Raw genomic sequence first — 21,417 nt, 5'->3', positions numbered from 1 at the left:
CACCATCTGCAGTGATTTTGGAGCCCAGAAAAATAAAGTCTGACACTGTTTCCACTCTTTCCCCATCTATTTCCCATGAAGTGATGGGACTGGATGCCATGATCTTCGTTTTCTGAATGTTGAGTTTTAAGCCAACTTTTTCACTCTCCACTTTCACTTTCATCAAGAGGCTTTTGAGTTCCTCTTCACTTTCTGCCATAAGGGTGGTGTCATCTGCGTATCTGAGGTTATTGGTATTTCTCCTGGCAATCTTGATTCCAGCTTGTGCTTCTTCCAGTCCAGCATTTCTCATGATGTACTCTGTATATAAGTTAAATAAACAGGGTGACAATATACAGCCTTGACGTACTCCTTTTCCTATTTGGAACCAGTCTGTTGTTCCATGTCCAGTTCTAACTGTTGCTTCCTGACCTGCATACAAATTTCTCAAGAGGCAGGTCAGGTGGTCTGGTATTCCCATCTCTTTCAGAATTTTCCACAGTTTATTGTGATCTCACACAGTCAAAGGCTTTGGCATAGTCGATAAAACAGAAATAGATGTTTTTCTGGAACTCTCTTGCTTTTTCCATGATCCAGCGGATGTTGGCAATTTGATCTCTGGTTCCTCTGCCTTTTCTAAAACCAGCTTGAACATCAGGAAGTTCACGGTTCACATATTGCTGAAGCCTGGCTTGGAGAATTTTGAGCATTACTTTACCAGCGTGTGAGATGAGTACAATTGTGCAGTAGTTTGAGCATTCTTTGGCATTGCCTTTCTTTGGGATTGGAATGAAAACTGACCTTTTCCAGTCCTGTGGCTACTGCTGAGTTTTCCAAATTTGCTGGCATACTGAGTGCAGCACTTTCACAGCATCGTCTTTCAGGATTTGAAATAGCTCAACTGGAATTCTATCACCTCCACTAGCTTTGTTCATAGTGATGCTTTCTAAGGCCCACTTGACTTCACATTCCAGGATGTCTGGCTCTAGGTCAGTGATCACACCATCGTGATTATTTTGGTCGTGAAGATCTTTTTTGTACAGTTCTTCTGTGTATTCTTGCCATCTCTTCTTACTATCTTCTGCTTCTGTTAGGTCCATACCATTTCTGTCCTTTATCGAGCCCATCTTTGCATGAAATGTTCCTTTGGTATCTCTGATTTTCTTGAAGAGATCTCTAGTCTTTCCCATTCTGTTGTTTTCCTCTATTTCTTTGCATTGATGGCTGAAGAAGGCTTTCTTATGTCTTCTTACTATTCTTTGGAACTCTGCATTCAGATGTTTATATCTTTCCTTTTCTCCTTTGCTTTTCGCTTCTCTTCTTTTCACAGATATTTGTAAGGCCTCTCCAGACAGCCATTTTGCTTTTTTGCATTTCTTTTCTATGGGGATGGTCTTGATCCCTGTCTCCTGTACAATGTCACGAACCTCATTCCATAGTTCATCAGGCACTCTATCTATCAGATCTAAGCCCTTAAATCTATTTCTCACTTCCACTGTATAATCATAAGGGATTTGATTTAGGTCATACCTGAATGGTCTAGTGGTTTTCCCTACTTTCTTCAATTTAAGTCTGAATTTGGCAATAAGGAGTTCATGGTCTGAGCCACAGTCAGCTCCTGGTTTTGTTTTTGCTGACTGTATAGAGCTTCTCCATCTTTGGCTGCAAAGAATATAATCAATCTGATTTCAGTGTTGACCATCTGGTGATGTCCATGTATAGAGTCTTCTCTTGTGTTGTTGGAAGAGGGTGTTTGTTATGACCAGTACATTTTCTTGGCAAAACTCTATTAGTCTTTGCCCTGCTTCATTCTGTATTCCAAGGACAAATTTGCCTGTTACTCCAGGTGTTTCTTGACTTCCTACTTTTGCATTCCAGTCCCCTATAATGAAAAGGACATCTTTTTTGGGTGTTAGTTCTAAAAGGTCTTATAGGTCTTCATAGAACCATTCAACTTCAGCTTCTTCAGTGTTACTGGTTGGGGCATAGACTTGGATTACTGTGATATTGAATGGTTTGCCTTGGAAGTGAACAGAGATCATTCTGTCATTTTTGAGATTGCATCCAAGTACTGCATTTCAGACTCTTTTGTTGACCATGATGGCTACTCCATTTCTTCTGAGGGATTCCTGCCCACAATAGTAGATATAATGGTCATCTGAGTTAAATTCATCCATTCCAGTCCATTTCAGTTCGCTGATTCCTAAAATGTTGACATTCACTCTTGCCATCTCTTGTTTGACCACTTCCAATTTGCCTTGATTCATGGACCTGACATTCCAGGTTCCTATGCAATATTGCTCTTTACAGCATTGGACCTTGCTTCTATCACCAGTCACATCCACAGCTGGGTATTCTTTTTGCTTTGGCTCCATCCCTTCATTCTTTCTGGAGTTATTTCTCCTCTGATCTCCAGTAGCATATTGGGCACCTATTGACCTGGGGAGTTTCTCTTTCAGTATCCTATCATTTTGCCTTTTCATACTGTTCATGGGGTTCTCAAGGCAAGAATACTGAAGTGGTTTGCCATTCCCTTCTCCAGTGGACCACATCCTGTCAGATCTCTCTACCATGACCCGCCCATCTTGGGTTGCCCCACGGGCATAGCTTAGTTTTATTGAGTTAGACAAGGCTGTGGTCCTAGTGTGATTAGATTGACTAGTTTTCTGTGAGTATGGTTTCAGTGTGTCTGCCCTCTGATGCCCTCTTGCAACACCTACCGTCTTACTTGGGTTTCTCTTACCTTGGTCTTGGTTAAATATATAGGGAAATATAAAAAGATATCAACCCCTCAGTTTTAATCTTTTAAAAAAATAACTGTGGAAAGCAAAAATGTTACAGGGTTTATAACAAAGTAGAATGTATGACAAAAAGAGCTCATAAGAAAGAGTGAAATTGCAAAAGGATAAGACATAAGGTTCTTATACATAAAGGATAAGAGATAAGGTTTTTATCCTTTATGTAAAGTAGTATATTGCTGTTTGAAAGAGACTGTGATAAAGATATAATAAGCCCTAGATTACTAGTTCTCAAAGTATGGTCTGGAAAGAAGGTTAGAAGGAAGGTTAGATTCAGAAATTCTAACTCCTGGACAACATATGTACCAGAAGGGGAGGTTCACATCATATATTAGCATGGAAAAAACTTTATGAAATTCTGTGGAAAAGAAATATTTTTAACCCAATGTTTTCCAAACTTAGCTGACCACAGAACTCACTTTTCAAATTATACTTATTAACATGTCGAGAACTATTGTTACAGGAAATATATTTTAGAAAACGTTACTGGTTCTGAGAGTTGTTAATAAAATTTAAAAGATACCCTAGATATGACTCCTTATCTTTATTTGAGGATTAAATAGTATGCATAGAAGACCTAAAAGTCATTTGCCACATAGTAGGGGCTTACTAAATAGCAAATGATGATGATGATAATGATATGATAAAGACTATGACAAAACAGGGATCTTTTAAATAGTACATGCCTTAGCACATTTTAAATGAAATTCAATTCTCAGAAGTTCCACTTTCTCTGAGGAATGTGGAATGACTCTTCTCTATCAATGGTTTTAATGAACAGCATTTAACACTAGAAAGAGTTTACAGTGATACCCAACTAAGAGGTTTACTTACTGAGATAAAGAAAAAGATTTACCACCATGCCAGACCATACACAGACTTCCAAAGACAGCACTTCAGCAAACTGTTTCTTATGGAAGGTGAAATCACAGAGAAACTAAAATCTTACTACTAAAGGGGTTGTAATTTAAGTTAAATTTCTCATTAAAATGCTGGGCAGCATGGTTCTAGCTGGGCAACACAGTTCTAACAGTCATTGTTGGATAATATTTATCCTAGTAAACTCATCAAATAATAGTCATTGAAAAGGATTTGAACAGGGGGAAAGAAAGTAGTAGCTATTCGAGGCAGTGAAAATTACATCTCAGTACGGCCACAATACAAGAATCAAATCATGATGAAGGATATAGTTGTATGCATATAGGGAGTCTTAATAGCTAGGGAGAAAAATTCTAATTTGATTGGACAGGCAGGAGAAAATCACTGTTAAATCCCATTATCTTAAAACTAATGTAATAAAAACAATGCTTAAGGTAGACCAGTCTTCTAGTGACATTCAATTTGTATTGAATAGGGAGTGAGTCAAGAAGGCTACTTTATTACTTGACTGATGGCTGGACTGAGATATTAGTGGACTAAAGTGGTAAGACATACTTGTTATATAAATAAATAAACAAATAAATTATGTTAATGTACAAATAGACAAGTTTTGGTCATTATCTATTCAAAGAGGATGAAGAACCAGGTAGAATCAAATAGTTTTGTGATTTTACGGGCAGGGAGAATGTTGGTATCAGGAAAATTGGAAGGGGCATCTCTGTTGCTGCTGCTGCTAAGTGGCTTCAGTCGTGTCCGACTCTGTGCGACCCCAGAGACGGCAGCCCACCAGGCTCCCCCGTCCCTGGGATTCTCCAAGCAAGAACACTGGAGTGGGTTGCCATTTCCTTCTCCAATGCATGAAAGTGAAAACGCTCCTCCATCCATGGGATTTTCTAGGCAAGAGTACTGGAGTGGGGTGCCATTGCTTTCTTTGCAATTTATTCATTTACTGAAAAATTAAAATGTTAAGTAAAAATTTTAGATATGGGGACTTCTCTAGTGGCTGAGCAGTTAAGAATCCATCTTGCAATTCAGGGGACATGGGTTCCATCCCTGGTTGGGGAACTAAGATTCCACATGATTCAGAGCAACTAAGAACCCACACAACTAGAGAACTGGTGTGTGGCAATGGAGACCTCATGTGCCACAACTAAGGCTGGATACAGGAAAATAAATAATTTTTTAAAAAAATTTTAGATATAAAATTATATTTTAGAGAATTTGCCTCTGTAGAACATACTTTCTTATCTATAAATATATAAAGTGATTTATAGTAAATGTTATATCCTCTGATATAGTTTCCTCCAGGAAGAATTATTTTAAATTATATTGGCTTAGGTTATCATGAAATCTAGTTTAATGACAGCCAGCCCTAAAGCCAGTGGGACTGGATTAAAATTATCTTTTTAAAATGGTATTTTAAATGGAATTTATTAAAAAATCCCTGTGAATTTAACTATTATAATTCCCATTTTATAGATAAGAAAAAACATAAAGCAGATCTGAAAAGGATCAGCAGAGGAATGATAGATTTTAATGGGCTGAATTGACTTCAGCAATGCTTAAATCTAGCTAAATCTAATTTAGCCACAAAGATTGACGAGGGCAGCAACAAAACAATGTAAGATAGCATATAAGATAAGGCCAAAGTAAATAATAATAGACTACGGAAATATCCTGTGTGGCTCACATGGTAAAGAATCTGCCTGCAGTGCAGGAGACCCAGGTTCAATCCCTGGATCGGGAGATCCCCTGGAAAAGGGAGTGGCTACCGGCTCCAATATTCTTGGCTAGAGAATTCCATAGACAGAGGAGCTACAGTCCATGGGGTCACAGAGTCAAACATAAGTGAGTGACTAACACTTTTTTTTTTCATTCTGCACAGTAACTTTAAAAATCAAGTATGTTTGACTCTTAAATTAATATCTAGAGATAAGATTAAGTAAGAGTTTTTTTCAAAAATACGTTCTGTATACTGAGAACATGGAATGTAATTTCTACCACAAGCAAAAACCTGGTACTGAAAACAAAATAGATACAACATTTATTTATTTACTAAATGGATAGAAATAAAATGAAAGAGAGACCTCTGAATTCAAAGACTCCTGTTCATACCTAAGAATACCAAGAGATACCACATCGTTATGAAACAGTAATTCTTACCATTAATAACTGGTGTGTAAACAACAATCCCAACCAAGTTTGGATCAGATACAGTTGTGTCCAGAATAAGGCCCCCAATGCTGAAAGATATAAAATCATGTAATTTAGGGAAGAGGAAAGGACATGGACTAATTTTAAATTGTTTTTTTATATATAAACACTTCTAGTTTTAAAAATAAATATTTAGCTATTTTAAAAATTGAATAAAAAGAAAAGATATTAACAGTAAAAATCAATGTCAAAAGTAAAATGTTGATAATAAAACATGGCATAAGATGTAGCCCCACATTTCAGGGCTCTCCTTCTGGTCTGTGTATTTACATATGCTATTTGTAAAAAGAAAAAAAAAAAACATACTTTCAGTGCACTAAAATGTCTGGAAGAGCATATAAGAAATTACTAACAATGTCTATCCCTAGGGCTGAGACTGACAGGAGACTCATGGTTACTTAATATCCTTCTGTGCTTATTCGTTTTTTTTTAAAATCATGTGCATTTTATTATCTTTATAATTTAAAAATTTTTTTAAAGAGTATTTTTTTACATTTGAAGTAAGCAAGCCACTAAGGGATGACTTTTATTCTGTTCACATTAGATATAGTACATGACAGCATCTTATCATTGCTAAGTTAAAGTAATGAGTTGTAGCCAGAGGAGGAGCTGACCTGGAGAACAGAGGTCCAGAAAAGTAACATACTTTTTTCTTTTTATATAGTGGCAAGACATACTATCAATATCTCAATGGAGCTTGGAGATTTTTGTTGTTGTTTCCAAGACCATTATCAATTGGTTAACTTCAGTCTGTTGGTCTACCTAGTATTATATAAAACAGTGTTGGTCCCAGTATTTCATGGGATCCTGTTGTTTAAATCCACATTACAGAAAAATGAACCATATGTTGTCACGGAACAGGGTTGATGGTCAAAGTATCAGATCCAATGTACTTACCACCACCAGATAATACTAGGAAATTATTTTTAAAAATTCATTATTAGATCTTTATTATTTTAGTTCTTGAATAATTCAAAGGCTTAATATGCTTATTCTTCTAGGAGTTCCCATAAAACAGTATACTATAAAGTCTAAAAATAGTTATCCTTAGAAATATTTTACTATTTTATGCCCTAATTTAAAAAAATACATATTTCCTAGAATAAAGTAGTTAAGTGTCAAAGAATAAATCTCCCTGCCAAAACACATAGATAATGCTGTGCAGAAAAAAGGAACACTTGCTAAAATACATTTTTAAATAGTTGTATTACCCAGGCAATAAAACTTATAGAAAAGATAGAAAATACAAACAAAAAGAATAAAATAAAAATCAACCATAGTTACATCATTCAGAGTTATACTGTTACCATGTTGATATACAGACTTCGAAACATTTTTAAACATGTATTTTTTAAAAAATAAAAACTCAAATTGTAAAAGTGCTTCTGCTGCTACTGCTAGGTCACTTCAGTCGTGTCCGACTCTGTGCGACTCCGTAGACGGCAGCCTACCAGGCTCCCCCGTCCCTGGGATTCTCCAGGCAAGAACACTGGAGTGGGTTGCCATTTCCCTCTCCAATGCATGAAAGTGAAAAGTGAAAGTGCAGTCACTCAGTCGTGTCCGACTCTTCGCAACCCCATGACTGCAGCCTACCAGGCTCCTCCGTCCATGGGATTTTCCAGGCAAGAGTGCTTCACTTTTATTAAATTGTATTTTTATCAAACAAACATATATGCATCATTTAAAAGGTGAAAGTACCACAAAGCATATAACATAGTCCCTAGCCCTAACCCCACGTCCTGCTCTCCACTAGCAATTCTTTTTAACTTCTTTAACTGTTTCTTCTGACATTTACTCCTCTATTTCTAAACAGTATGTTTATACTGCTATTCCTTGATTTTTCATTTCAGACATTTACCTAATGACGTCCAACAATGGGATGAGCATTTAGTCTCTCTTTCTCTTCTCTCCCCGCTGAAGTCCCTTCATAATTCCCTTCCTTGCCCTCTCCTGCCAATCTGGTGATAGCATTCCAACTTTTGGTGAAATATTTAGGTTTCACTTTATTAAAACAGTGAAATCAGTATTCACAATTATTCTCCTTCTCTTTTTGTTATTAAAAATTCCACTGTGATGAATATTCTTACAATTAAATCATTTGCATATATCCATAAGTATATCTTTTAAGTCCTGTCAGAGTCCTAGAAGTGGAGTAATCCAACAGTATGTACATTTCTAAGGTTTTCTGATATTTACTTGAGCAACTTAGTGTTCAAAATAAGCAATGTCCTTGTCAGGTTAAAACTCACACAAAGATAAAAACACCACTGGATTTTAATCATCAGTCTCGTTAGGATTTGGTTGGGGAAAGGTATGAAACTGCTAGCACATGAGGTTCTATGCATATACTGATTTCAGTAATCCTTGTCACTTATATCTCAATCACCTGGGATAATAAAGAGCTGGCTACACAAAATGACAGACCTGAGAAATAAAAATAGGCAATTGGTTTGCTTTAATATATACACAGGTATATGCATATATAATAACCCACAAACACACACACTTTAATACTAACCTACTTATAACCATAGCAGTTATGACAGGCTCCCAGCCTGAGTGGAGAACTGTCCTTGTGGCTGGATGTTTGGCAGCTATTATAATCCAGATAGGAGTTAGAGCCAAGAAAACGACACCAACTAACGGAGGAATGTAGTAGTATGTCTCTAAAATTAGAAAAGACAACATTTCAATCTCTCTTCTAACCATGTAGCACATGTAAATATTAAAAGTTTGCCAGAAGATATATTATCAAACATACTCATGCTATATATATACTTTATATAAATTTCAATCAAACTGAAAACTATAGATAAGGTAAAAATGTTACATAATGTAACTGAAAACTAATATACTAATTCAACATTTATTGAAATAGTTACATGACCTAGAAGTGAACAAGAAGAAGAAAAACAACAGTTAAAAGACTTACTTGGCTCCTACCATTTACCAAGTACTGTGCTAAAAGCTCTGTGCTCATTATCTCACTTAATTTGTCCTTAAACGTATGAGGTAGAAACTCATTCCTACCTTATAAAGAAATGAGGCTTAGGAGTTTAAGAGTACATGCGTGTGTGTGTGCTCAGTTGCTTAGTCATGTCCAACTCTTTTCAACTCCCTGGACTGTAGCCCACCAGGCTCCTCAGTCCATGGAATTTCCCAGGCAAGAATACTGGCATGGGTTACCAGTCCCTTCTCCAGGGGATCTTCCTGACCCAGGGATTGAACCCTCATCTCCTGTATCTCCTGTACTGGCAGGTGGATTCTTAACCAATAAGCCACCTGGGAAGCCCCAAGAAATAGCAAAAATTGGGAGAAAAGGACATCTGTTTGACACCAAAGTTAGCGCTCTAATCGCCAAACTATACAGACCAACAGGATATTGTTTTTACCCATCAGCAACTTACAGCATATGCATTCCATAGAACACTGGCCAATCAATTGATAACAGATATCCTCCCCATCCTGAATAGTGTTACAAGCTCCAAAATAAAAATGAAATACTAGGTCTAATAAAGATAAATGCATTTCTTCACTGCAAAATTCCTCAGAACCTTCATTATGTCAAGACAGAATATAGTATACTATATTAACCACAGTTTGACCAGACTTCCTCATTTCATATCTGGATGTTACAACTTAACTTTGACAAGAAATTTAACTTCTATACACTTCTATTTCCTTATCTATAAAATGGCAAAATTTATAACTATTTCATGAGGTTATTATAAGTCTTAAGAGAATTAACTCACGTAATTGAACTACAATAGTGCCCTGGCACATAGCTAACATTTACTGAACACTTACTACCATCATAATCATCACTGCCATTAACATACTTTTATTTGTGACATACTTAGGTAACAGACTACCATGATTTTTTTAATACCTCTCGTGGTAGCCTGTCTTACTTGATCACAATTATCCTCTCCTCATTCTTGTTATGCTTTCCTAGAGAGTTCAGCAAAGCTTACTGACTTTGGCTTGGCTTGGCTTGCTTCGTATATGCTATCTCTGAGCAAAATCTAAAACGTGTTTTCAGAAATCACTGTAAGATTTACATATATATAGATAGATAATAAGCTGCTTTCAGGACACTGATGACTATTATTACAGTTCTGTGATCCCTGAGACAGGGGAAAGAAATGAGATAAGCCCTACAATAGCCTGAAGCACTGTACTGTGAAGTAGTGAACTGTCGCTCAGTTATGTCTGACTCTTTTGCGACCCCATGGACTGTCGCCTGCCAGGCTCCTCTGTCCACGGGATTTCCAGGCAAGAATACCGGAGTGGGTTGTCATTTCCTTCTCCAAGGGATCTTCCTGACCCAGAGATTGAACCTACATCTCCTGCATTGCAGGTGGATTCTGTACTGTTGAGCCACTTTCTAACTAAAGACACATTTCAGACCACAGCTCAGAAAGAGAGAATTCTCTAGCAGAGTGGGTCTAAAGCAGCAGGAATTCACAGGGCAGAACACTGGAGAAGAGGAAGCTACTGGAGAAAGAGCTTGCAAACTGAACACCAAGCCATGCACGCATAGGGCGAACTCCACAAGGCTAGACTAAGAATAACGGGAGAGCTGTAAACTGAAAAATTCCCGAGTTTAAAAAGGGGTAGAAGTCATTTGAGATCTAACCCCTAGAGAAGAGAGCCTATTTGAACCCTGAAAACATTTAGTGAAGACCAGAGAAGGTCACTTCTTAGCAGTAGCACTAGTAGCACTAAAAAGTGAAGTCGCTCAGTCGTGTCCAGCTCTTTGCGACCCCATGGACTGTAGCCTACCAGGCTCCTCCGTCCATGGGATTTTCCAGGCAAGAGTACTGGAGTGCGCTGCAACTTCCTTCTCCAGGGGATCTTCCCAACCCAGGGATCAAACCTAGGTCTCCCGCACTGCAGGCAGACGCTTTACCATCTGAGCCACCAGGGAAGCCCATTTGTTTATTTTTGTTTTTATTTCATTACACAATAGTGTAATGGCTATTATAAATCTATTCCAATGAAGCTTAAAGCCAAGCCTTGTAAGGCTCAAACTAATCCACAAATAGTTGCCTATAAGAACAAAGTCCATTAAAACTATAAGATGCTGATGAAAGAAATTGAAGGCAACATAGAACAGATGAAAAGATACACTGTGTTCTTGGACTGGAAGAACCAATATTGTTAAAAGGACCATACTACCCAAGGCAATCTATACGTTCAAAGTAATCCCTATCAAATTACCAATAGCATTTTCCACAAAACTAGAACAAAAAAATTTTATTTGTATGGAAACACAAAAGACCTCGAATAGCCAAAGCAATCCTGATAGCAGAACGAAGCTGAAAGAATCACACTCCCAGACTTCAGACTATACCACAATGTTACAGTAATCAAAAAAGTATGTTACTGGCACAAAAACAGACATATAGATCAATAGAACAGAATAGAAAGCCCAGAAATAAGCTCACGCATTTATGGCCAATTAATTTACAAGAAAGGAGGCAAGAATAAATAATGGAGAACAGTCTCTCCAATAAAGTGGTGCTTGGAAAACTGGACAGCTACATGTAAAAGAATGAAATTAGAACATTCTCTAACATCAGGCACAAAAACAAACTCAAAATGAATAAAGACCTAAATGGAAGACTGGATACTATAAAACTCCTAGAAGAAAACAGGCAGAACACTCTTTGACATATATTGCAGCAATATTTTTTTGGATCTGTCTCCCAGAGTAATGAAATAAAAACAAAAATAAACAAATGGGCCCTATTATAAACTTAAAAGCTTTTACACAACAAAGGAAATCATAAAGAAAATGAAAGACAATCTTCAGAATGGAAGAAAATATTTGAAACTGATGCAACTGACAAGGGATTAATTTCTAAAATATACAAACAGCTCATACAGCTTAATATCCAAAACACACACAATGTAATCAAAAAATGGACAAAAGACCTAATAGACATTTCTTCAAAGAGATGACATACAGATGCTGCTGCTGCTGCTACTGCTAAGTCACTTCAGTCGTGTCTGACTCTGTGCGACCCCATGGACCGCAGCCCACCAGGCTCCTCTGTCCATGGGATTCTCCAGGCAAGAGTGCTGGAGTGGGTTGCCATTGCCTTCTCTGACATACATATGACCACATACTAATTATTAGAGAAATGCAAATCAAAACTGCAATGAGGTATCACCTCATACCAATCAGAATGGCCATTATCAAAAAAAAATTATAAACAATTAACGCTGGAGAGAATGTGGAGAAAAAGGAACCTTTCTACACTGGTGGGAATGTTAAATTGGTATGGCCACTATGCAGAACTGTATGGTGTTTCCTTAAAAAAACTAGAAATAGAACTACCATATGATCCTGCAATTCCACACCTAGACATATACCCAGAGAAAATTCCAATTCAAAAAGATACAGGCAACCCAGTGTTCACAGCAGCACTATTTATAACAGTCAAGACATGGAAGCAACCTAAATGTCCATCAATAGATGAATGGATAAAGAAGATGTGATACATATACACAATGGACTATTATTCAGCCATAAAAAGAATGAAATGATGACATTTGCAGCAACATGGATGGACCTAGAGATTATCATATTAAGTTGAGATACAGAAAGACAAATGTCACATGATATCACTTATATGTGGAATCCAAAGAAATGACACAAATGAACTTGTTTACAGAAACAGACTGACACACATATGAAACAAACATGTTTACCAAAGACAGGGGATGGGGGATAGAGGAGAGAGATAAATTAGGAGCTTGATATCAATACACACACTGCTGCTGCTGCTACTGCTGCTAAGTTGCTTCGGTCGTGTCCGACTCTGTGCAGCCCCATGAACAGCAGCCCACTAGGCTCCTTTGTCCACAGGATTCTCTAGGCAAGAATACTGGAGTGGGTTGCCATTTCCTTCTCCCGTACACACACTGCTGTGCATAAAACAGGAAAACAAGAAAGACCTACTATATAGCACAGGGAACTATATTCAGCATCTTGTAATAACCTCTAATGGAGAAGAATCTGAAAAAGAACATCTGTATACATATATATGTATAACTGAATCACTTTGCTGTACACTTGAAACTAACATAACATTGTAAATTAACTACAGTTTTTATTAAAGCAAAAAAAAAAAAAAGAACAAAGTCTAATACTTGGTAGGAAAAAGTCAAGCACTTAACATTACATTAATAATGTCTAACATCCAACCAAAGATTATTTTTAAGAGTTTGAAATTATATTTGGTTACATTTACAAACTTAGTCAAATACCCTGAGATATTCTACTTAGGCATTTCATTTATCTCACACAGGATTCCTAGTACTTAAAGTAATCTTGCTAAATCGAACAAATGTATAAATATGCTGAGTCTTATGTTTCCATAAATATTCATACAATGTATATAAACTTGGTAAGATTTCTATTTGACAATTATAAGGATAAATTAATAACATAATTATAAATTTTAAAATGGAATCAAAAGACTGACATGTTACTGTAATGGCTTAAGAAACAAGTATATTTAAAAATAAGTACTGCTTTGTTTGGAGAAGGAAATGGCAACCCATTCCAGTGTTCTTGCTTGGAGAATCCCAGGGACGGGGGAGCCTGGTGGGCTGCCGTCTATGGGGTCACACAGAATCGGACACGACTGAAGTGACTTAGCAGCAGCAGCAACTGCTTTGTTAGCATAAAATCATTCATACCATAATTTTGATTCTCAAATATTTTTAAACTGAGTTCTAAATCTCCTTAGGGTTAAAAGTTTGCCTACCCATTCTTGAAACAGTTGCATCATCTCAAGACATTTTTGGTAATATCATTCTAGCTGATAAAGCTTTTATTATTATCAGAGATTTTAGCTAAGACATTCCTGGATTTTTCTCAAGGATTCTAATACTTATTTTGTATAGTAGAGACTTCATAACTTAAAGACAGAGCTGATCTCATGGTCAAGGCAATGGCACCCCACTCCAGTACTCTTGCCTGGAAAATCCCATGGATGGAGGAGCCTGGTAGGCTGTAGTCCATGGGGTCGCTAAGAGTTGGACATGACTGAGTGACTTCCCTTTCACTTTTCACTTTCATTGGAGAAGGAAATGGCAACCCACTCCAGTGTTGTTGCCTGGAGAATCCCAGGGATGGGGGAGCCTGGTGGGCTTCCGTCAATGGGGTCGCACAGAGTCGGACACGACTGAAGCGACCTAGCAGCAGCAGCAGCCCTTTTCTGGCATTCTTCAACTGTTATTCATACACTTATCTTGGATTAAATCTTATATTTTATCATCTTCTTAAGATATTTAAAGATCTCCTCACCTATGATTAAGTGTTTGAATTAGAAATTCACTTTTTTCCAATCAGGTAGGAACAATTACTATAAATATTAAAGTAAAGCCCAAACAAATTTTATACCCATGGTTTTAGCTGGATTTGCCATCACATCTTCAAAATAATTATGCTAACAAAATTCATTAAATATTAAATATTTTCTTCCACTTGAAAGGATATGACTAATGCTACATATAGAGCAATTTTCTCCATAGTTTTTTAAAAGATGAAAAACCTTTATTGGATGCATTCCCAGTTCTCCTTGCTAAGCCATTAGAAGAGATAAATAACATTCTAATTAAGAAGCATTGTTACTTCCTAAAACAACTAAGGTTGCCAACAATCTCTTTATAGACTTAAACAGAAAACTAAAAGCATTAAAACCCACTAACTACAAATGAAAAGAACTATCCTGCTAGGTCAGATCATCTTTGTATTTCATTTTCAGGTCAAGAGAGGAGCACCATGCCAGGCTTTCAATTTATTCTCAATAACAGATCTCTGGAAGGACATCTGAAGTTGAAAAAAACACTCACCATCCTAACCCCAGAATCACTGCCCTGAATTTTCAAAGAGGGGAAAGAATTTTTCAGGAAAGAAATAAAAAATGAGTGAGCAGTTTCTCAAAAAGTTAAAGACCTATCATATGACCTAGAACTTCCACTCCTAGGTATATACCAATAGAACAGCAAACATATGTTCACACAAAAATGTGTACAACAATGTTCAAAGTAGCATTATTCATAATAGCCAAAAAGTGGATGCAGCCCAGATGTTCATCTAATGGTAAATGGATAAACAAAATGTGATATATCCATACAATGGAGTATTATTCAGCCATATTACTAGTCCATATAATGAAATGTTATCTAGTACTACTTGGTATTCAGTACTGCTTCATGATAAAGCATGAACCTTAGAAACATACTAACAGAAGGAAATAGAATATAAAAGGTCACATATTGTATGATTCCATTTTTTGAAATGTCTAGAATAAGCAAATCCATAGAGACTGAAACTATATTAGTGGTTGCCAGTGCTGGGGACGGGTGGGGTGGAATAGGAAGTGACTGCTAAAGGTATTTTTTGGGGGAGGGTGATGAAAATGTTCCAGAATGAGATAACAGGTTTCATAATCTTATAAATATGACAAAAACCACTGAATTGTATACTTTTAAAGATGAATTGTATGATATGATTGAATTATATCTCAAGTTTTTAAAATTACAACAATGAAAAAAAAAAAGCAGGTGAAGGCTATATTCTTTAAAAATGTCAATGTTATAAAAGACAAAGAACATACACATAGTCATAGAGGAAGATGGACAGAATAAAAGATAAAGTAACATAGCTAAAGTAGTCCAAATTGCTATAATTCCACTTAACTGTCACACATAACTGCCATCTTTTTTTTTTCTGGCCATGTCACAGGACATGTGGGATCTTAGTTCCCCAACCAGGGATCAAACCAGTGCCCCTACAGTGGAAGTTCAGAGTCTCAACCATTGCACCACCAAGGAAGCCCCAAAATTGCCATGTTTTTTATTCACAGCTTTACTGTTTCTAGAGATTAGCATGTGGATGTCTTTGAGGACAATCATTATTCAGCCTACCATACTACGCATTTATGATATACCCAGAAATCAAGGCAAAATATTATTTTTGAGCAGGATCATTTAGATGTATTTGATTTTGAAAGCTAGACACTTTTAGATTTTGATATTAATGCAGAAGTTGCTGTTTGGCTTTTAATCAGTTTCTCTTGCTGCTTGTGTCATTAGTGAAGTCTCTAAGTCGTGTCTGACTCTTTGCGACCCCATAGACTGTAGCCTACCAGGCTCCTCTGTCCATGGGATTTTCCAGGCAATAGTACTGGAGTGGATTGCCATTTCCTTCTCCAGGAGATCTTCCGAACCCAGGGCTCGAACCTGGGTCTCCCGCATTGTAGACAGATGCTTTACCGTCTCAGCCACCAGTAATTCTTTAATATTATGACATTTGTAAAACACCAAATAAATCCGGATGTCATAATATTAAAGAATTATATTTAGAATAAGGCAAAGGGGGCTCTGCAGATGTGACTAAATCAAGCATTTTGAAATAGGGAGCCCTAATGTAATCACAGGTGTCCTTTAAGGCAGGAAGTAGAGAGGAATTCGACTACAGAAGACACAATGTGACCACAGAAGCAGAGATCAGTAACATGGCTGCAAGCCAAGGAATGTTAGTAGCTACCAGAAGATGGAATATTTAAGGGACAGATTTCCCTTTGAAACTTTCAGAAGGAACAAACCCTGCTGATGCCTTGATTTTAGCCCTGAAAAACAAGTATCTTGAACTTTGGCCACCAGAGCAGTAAGAAAATTAATTTCTATTGTTTTAAGCCACAGGTTGTGGTAATTTGTTACAGCAACAATGGAACTGAACACAGGCCTATAGAAAAAATGTGAAATTTTAAGCCTAAAAAGTATTTGTATACATTAATACTGATCCCATGATAAACTACAGAAAGGTAATGATTAACATAGCTAAAGTAGTCCAAATTGCTATAATTCCATTTAACTGTCACACATAACTGCCATCTTCTTTTTTTTTTTTTCTGGCCATGTCACATGACATGTGGGATCTTAGTTCCCCAACCAGGGATCAAACCTGTGCCCCCTACAGTGGAAGTTCAGAGTCTCAACCATTGCACCACCAAGGAACCCCTAAAATTGCCGTCTTTTTTATTCACAGCTTTCATGTTTTATTAGATTGTTGGTAGTGTTTGCTGGGAGAAATATCAATAACCTCAGATATGCAGATGACACCACCCTTATGGCAGAAAGTGAAGAAGAACTAAAGAGCCTCTTGATGAAAGTGAAAGAGGAGAGTGAAAAAGTTGGCTTAAAACTCAACATTCAGAAAACTAAGATCATGGCATCTGGTCCCATCACTTTATGGCAAATAGATGGGGAAACAGTTGGAAACAGTGACAGACTTTATTTTCTTGGGCTCCAAAATCACTGCAGATGGTGACTGCAGCCATGAAATTAAAAGACACTTACTCCTTGGAAGAAAAGTTAAGATCAACCTAGACAGCATTTTAAAAAGCAGAAACTTGCCAACAAAGGTCCGTCTAGTCAAAGCTATGGTTCTTCCAGCAGTCATGTATGGATGTGAGAGTTGGATTATAAGGAAAGCTGAGCGCTGAAGAATTGATGCTTTTGAACTGTGGTGTTGGAGAAGACTTTTGAGAGTCCCTTGGACTGCAAGGAGATCCAACCATTCAATCCTAAAGGAAATCAGTCCTGAATATTCATTGGAAGGACTGATGCTGAAGCTGAAACTCCAATACATTGGCCACCTGATGCGAAGAATTGACTCATTTGAAAAGACCCTGATGCTGGGAAAGATTGAAGGCAGGAGGAGAAGGGGACAACAGAGGATGAGATGGTTGGATGGCATTACCGATTCAATGGACATGAGTTTGGGTAAACTCTGGGAGTTGGTGATGGACAGGGATACCTGGCGTGCTGCAGTCCATGGGGTTGCAAAGAGTTGGACACAACTGAGTGACTGAACTGAACTGGTGGTGTTTTGCGACTATTATTACATAGTTTCATTAATGAAATGAAGTTAAATTTACTCAGTCATGTCTGACTCTGCAACCCCATGAACAATACAGTCCATGGAATTCTCCAGGCCAAAATACCGAGTGGGTAGCCTTTCCCTTCTCCAGGGGATCTTTCCAACCCAGGGATCGAACCCAGGTCTCTTGCATTACAGGCGGATTCTTTACCAGCAGAGCCACAAGGGAAGCCCAGTTTCATTAACAGCACTCCTTATTTTCACCCTAAATCCTTCCTAAATATGTAGCTGCTATGAGTGACATTTTTATATGTTAGCTGTTTGTGTGTGAATAACAAATAAATGGGCATGGAAAGTTGGAAATAATTTTTTAAATGCCCTTTATAATAGTCATCAGAATTTTCTCACTAAACGGCCCTTATAGGAGTCACTCTAAACTGGGGATGTTCAGGACTAAAGAACTCTGTATAAGAGTGACATGCACAATGATATTAGATTCTACTCACACCACCACATCAAGGCAGTGATACTCTAGAATGTTTTGTAAATACATTACAGGTGGCCTCCCCATTAGTCTCCACAGGACCCAAGTAACAACCTGAGGCTATTACTGTTCTTAGAGCTTATTTCTTCTTAAGCCATCTTTCTAAAGTTAAAATGAGCCAACATTTTGCTGCTCAGATCTTGCCTGAAAAGAGAAAAGCTGATAATTTTTCCAATCAGTATACACATTGTGCATACAAGAATTATATAACCACATAGTTTGGAGAAGGAAATGGCAACCCACTCCAGTGTTCTTGCCCGGAGAATCCCAGGGATGGGTGAGCCTGCTAGGCTGCCGTCTCTGGGGTCACACACAGTCGGACACGACTGAAGTGACTTAGCAGCAGTAGCAGAAAAAAAGAGTGTTTAAAATCCTTTAAAAATTATGCAGTCAAGAAAAAGAAAAGGCAACAATCATTGTGTACAGCTATTTCTGTTACTGGCCCAACTTTAGACGCTTTTAATAGCTTTTTAAAGGATGAAGTGACTTAGCACACAATAGCTTTTAAAGACTGCTACATATTTTTATACACACTGAAAAGTATTAGCTTCTCAATCATGTCCGACTCTGTGACCTCATGGATTATAGCCTGCCAGGCTCCTCTGTCCATGGGATTCTCCAGGCAAGAATACTGCAGTGGTTTGCCATCCCCTTCTCCAGGGGATCTTTCCAACCCAGGGATCAAACACATGTCTCTTACATCTCCTGCACTGGCAGACAGGTTCTTTACACTAGTGCCACCTGGGAAGCCCCTGATATATACACTACCAGGTGTAAAATAGATAGCTAGTGGGAAGCTGCTGTATAGCAGAGGGAGCTCAGCTCAGTGCTCTCTGATGACCTAGAGGAATGGGATGGGGGCTCAAGAGGGACAGGATATACGTTTGTTAGTTGCTCAGTCATGTCCGACTCTTTGCGACCCCATGGAGTGTAGCCCACCAGACTCCTCTGTCCATAGAATTCTCCAGGCAAAATACTTGTATACGTAGCCATTCTCTTCTCTAGGAGATCTTCCCAACCCAGGGATTGAACCCATGTCTCCTGCATTGCGGGCAGATTCTTTCCCGTCTGAGTTAAGAGGGAAGACCTGCTATATATACATACAGACACATATAGCTGATCCACTTTGTTGTACAGCACAAGCTAACACAACTTTGTAAAGCAATTATATCCCAATAAAAAAGGTTACTATATGTTTAAACATTACTGTATGAATAAATAAATGCCTTTATATTTTCTCTGCAAGTCAAATCTAAGCATATCATAATCTAGAGCTTAGATTACACTGTACTTTCTGCTAAGGCAGTATACCCTTCCAATAACTTCCGTATACTATGTCTTCTCTAAAAGGATCATTTTTTTTTTCATTACAATCTATTATGTTATTGGGTAGGTACTGTGGCAAAGTCATTCAGAGGGATATCTGTCCTCCGTTTTCCATATATGACACCACTTCCTTAATAATTTCTACACACATTAACTGGATAGCTTTCAAAAAGAATAAAGCATGTGATGAAGTGCTATTTATTTAACACTCATTATGTATACAATATATGGGGTCTACAAAACAAATACATAAAATAAAGACAGTTTTGTCCTTCCTTTATACCTTTATAAGGGAAGACACATTTACTTTAAAAGCTATAATGACTGGCCAAGTGTAAAGAATGTCTTAAGAGAAATGTCAATAACATGCTATAGGAATTCAGGGGAGAAAAGTTTACCTAAGATTAGGGAAATCTATTAATTTAGTACTGCAAAATGACGATTCTGATTGACCTTCAGGGAGAGGAGGGGGATAACATAAGAAAGAAACGACAAAAAACACCAGCATGTATGAGAATCAGTAAATGTTGGAGTTTGGCTCGAATATAAGAAAGGAAGGGGCGGCTGGGAGCTTGAGAAGGTTAAGTCTCCAAGAGGCCTGAACACCAGGCTTAAACTCCAACTCTGTTCACTAAGCAATGGAGGCTTCCCCAGGGCTGTGACAAAATAAACTCAGGAAGAGTAAACAAAGCTTAGTTTCTTTTGTCTTGTTTGTTTTGGAGGACTGGATAGGCGGGAAGGGGGGAAATTTCATATTTACTTCAGGCATCAGAAATCAGCACATTTTATTGGGAGCGAAAGAAAGGTAGCGCATTGAATGACTGTGGAGTGAGTCTTCGTACACATGCCAAAGCCCACAGACCACCAGGGGAGCTAGTCAAAGTCATTTCCGAATATCCAAAACTCTTAAGTGGGGAGTCAAGTGAGACTTCTCGGTGTTCGGTTCTTTCATAGCCACACAATTCACGGCCTCCATTTACAACCAAAGCCTATGGTTGCCATGAAACCCTCTTTTTATCTCTAAAGACTGCTAAGTGTTTCCAATATATAATAGTTCAGGAATTAAACCTTTGTTTCCTAGAGGTAGGCATCCCACTCAGCAACATGAGGGGATCTTGGAATTTTTTAAAATTAATTTATTTTAATTGGATGCTAATCACTTTACAATATTGTGGTGGTTTTTGCCATACACTGACATGAATCAGCCACAGGTGTACATGTGTCCCCACTGTCTGTGCCCATTTCTAACCTCTGTTCAGAACACCCTCAGTACTAGGATTCCAACTGCTGGTGCTACGAGGCCCCCTAGTGCTCATAATGCAAACAGTGACTTCAGAAACACCTTCAAATTAACCGGAATCAATCAGCAGCCCATTAAAACCATATCATTTTAAGGAATCAAAATGATACTGACGAAGCATAAAAGATTCTGTTTTAATGAATTCATCTTGAATAATGATGCGTCAACTTTCAGAACACAGGCCTAGAAAAGTCTAAGCAATATTTGATAATAAAACTATTTTTCAAAATTATGATCTATACTATTATCATTATATTTCACTTTTTATTTCCTGACTTAAACACTATTGTATCATCTATAACACTCAAGATACTAAAATTTTTAGAGAATAACACACTTTTATTAAGTCTTTTGTAAGGAGAGTTTACCACTTGTATAATTTTTAGAAATAAATTTAAAAAGTGAGATTTTCCTCATATGAAATATCATAATATTTAGTCTGTCTCATTATAATAACTGTCACAGTTATAGT

The 21,417-nt window shown here is 37.5% G+C and overlaps 1 protein-coding gene across 8 annotated transcripts in view; it reads right to left on the bottom strand.

The window, feature by feature from the left end:
• SLC41A2 (solute carrier family 41 member 2) overlaps positions 1 to 21,417 on the bottom strand; it is a 145,197-nt gene that overhangs the window by 34,839 nt on the left and 88,941 nt on the right. For all 8 annotated transcript variants that reach the window (XM_027541914.1, XM_027541911.1, XM_027541916.1 and 5 more), the window contains 2 exons: positions 8,389 to 8,536; positions 5,820 to 5,899 (listed from right to left, as the gene is read on the bottom strand). In XM_027541914.1, coding sequence (XP_027397715.1) covers positions 5,820 to 5,899; positions 8,389 to 8,536 — 228 coding nt within the window. The remainder of the gene's footprint in view (positions 1 to 5,819; positions 5,900 to 8,388; positions 8,537 to 21,417) is intronic.

The sequence above is a fragment of the Bos indicus x Bos taurus genome, chromosome 5 (genome assembly GCF_003369695.1).
Source record: "Bos indicus x Bos taurus breed Angus x Brahman F1 hybrid chromosome 5, Bos_hybrid_MaternalHap_v2.0, whole genome shotgun sequence".
NCBI classification, from domain to species: Eukaryota; Metazoa; Chordata; class Mammalia; order Artiodactyla; family Bovidae; genus Bos; species Bos indicus x Bos taurus.
Note: the sequence above shows the minus strand (reverse complement) of the source record. Positions and strands in the feature narration are given on the sequence as shown.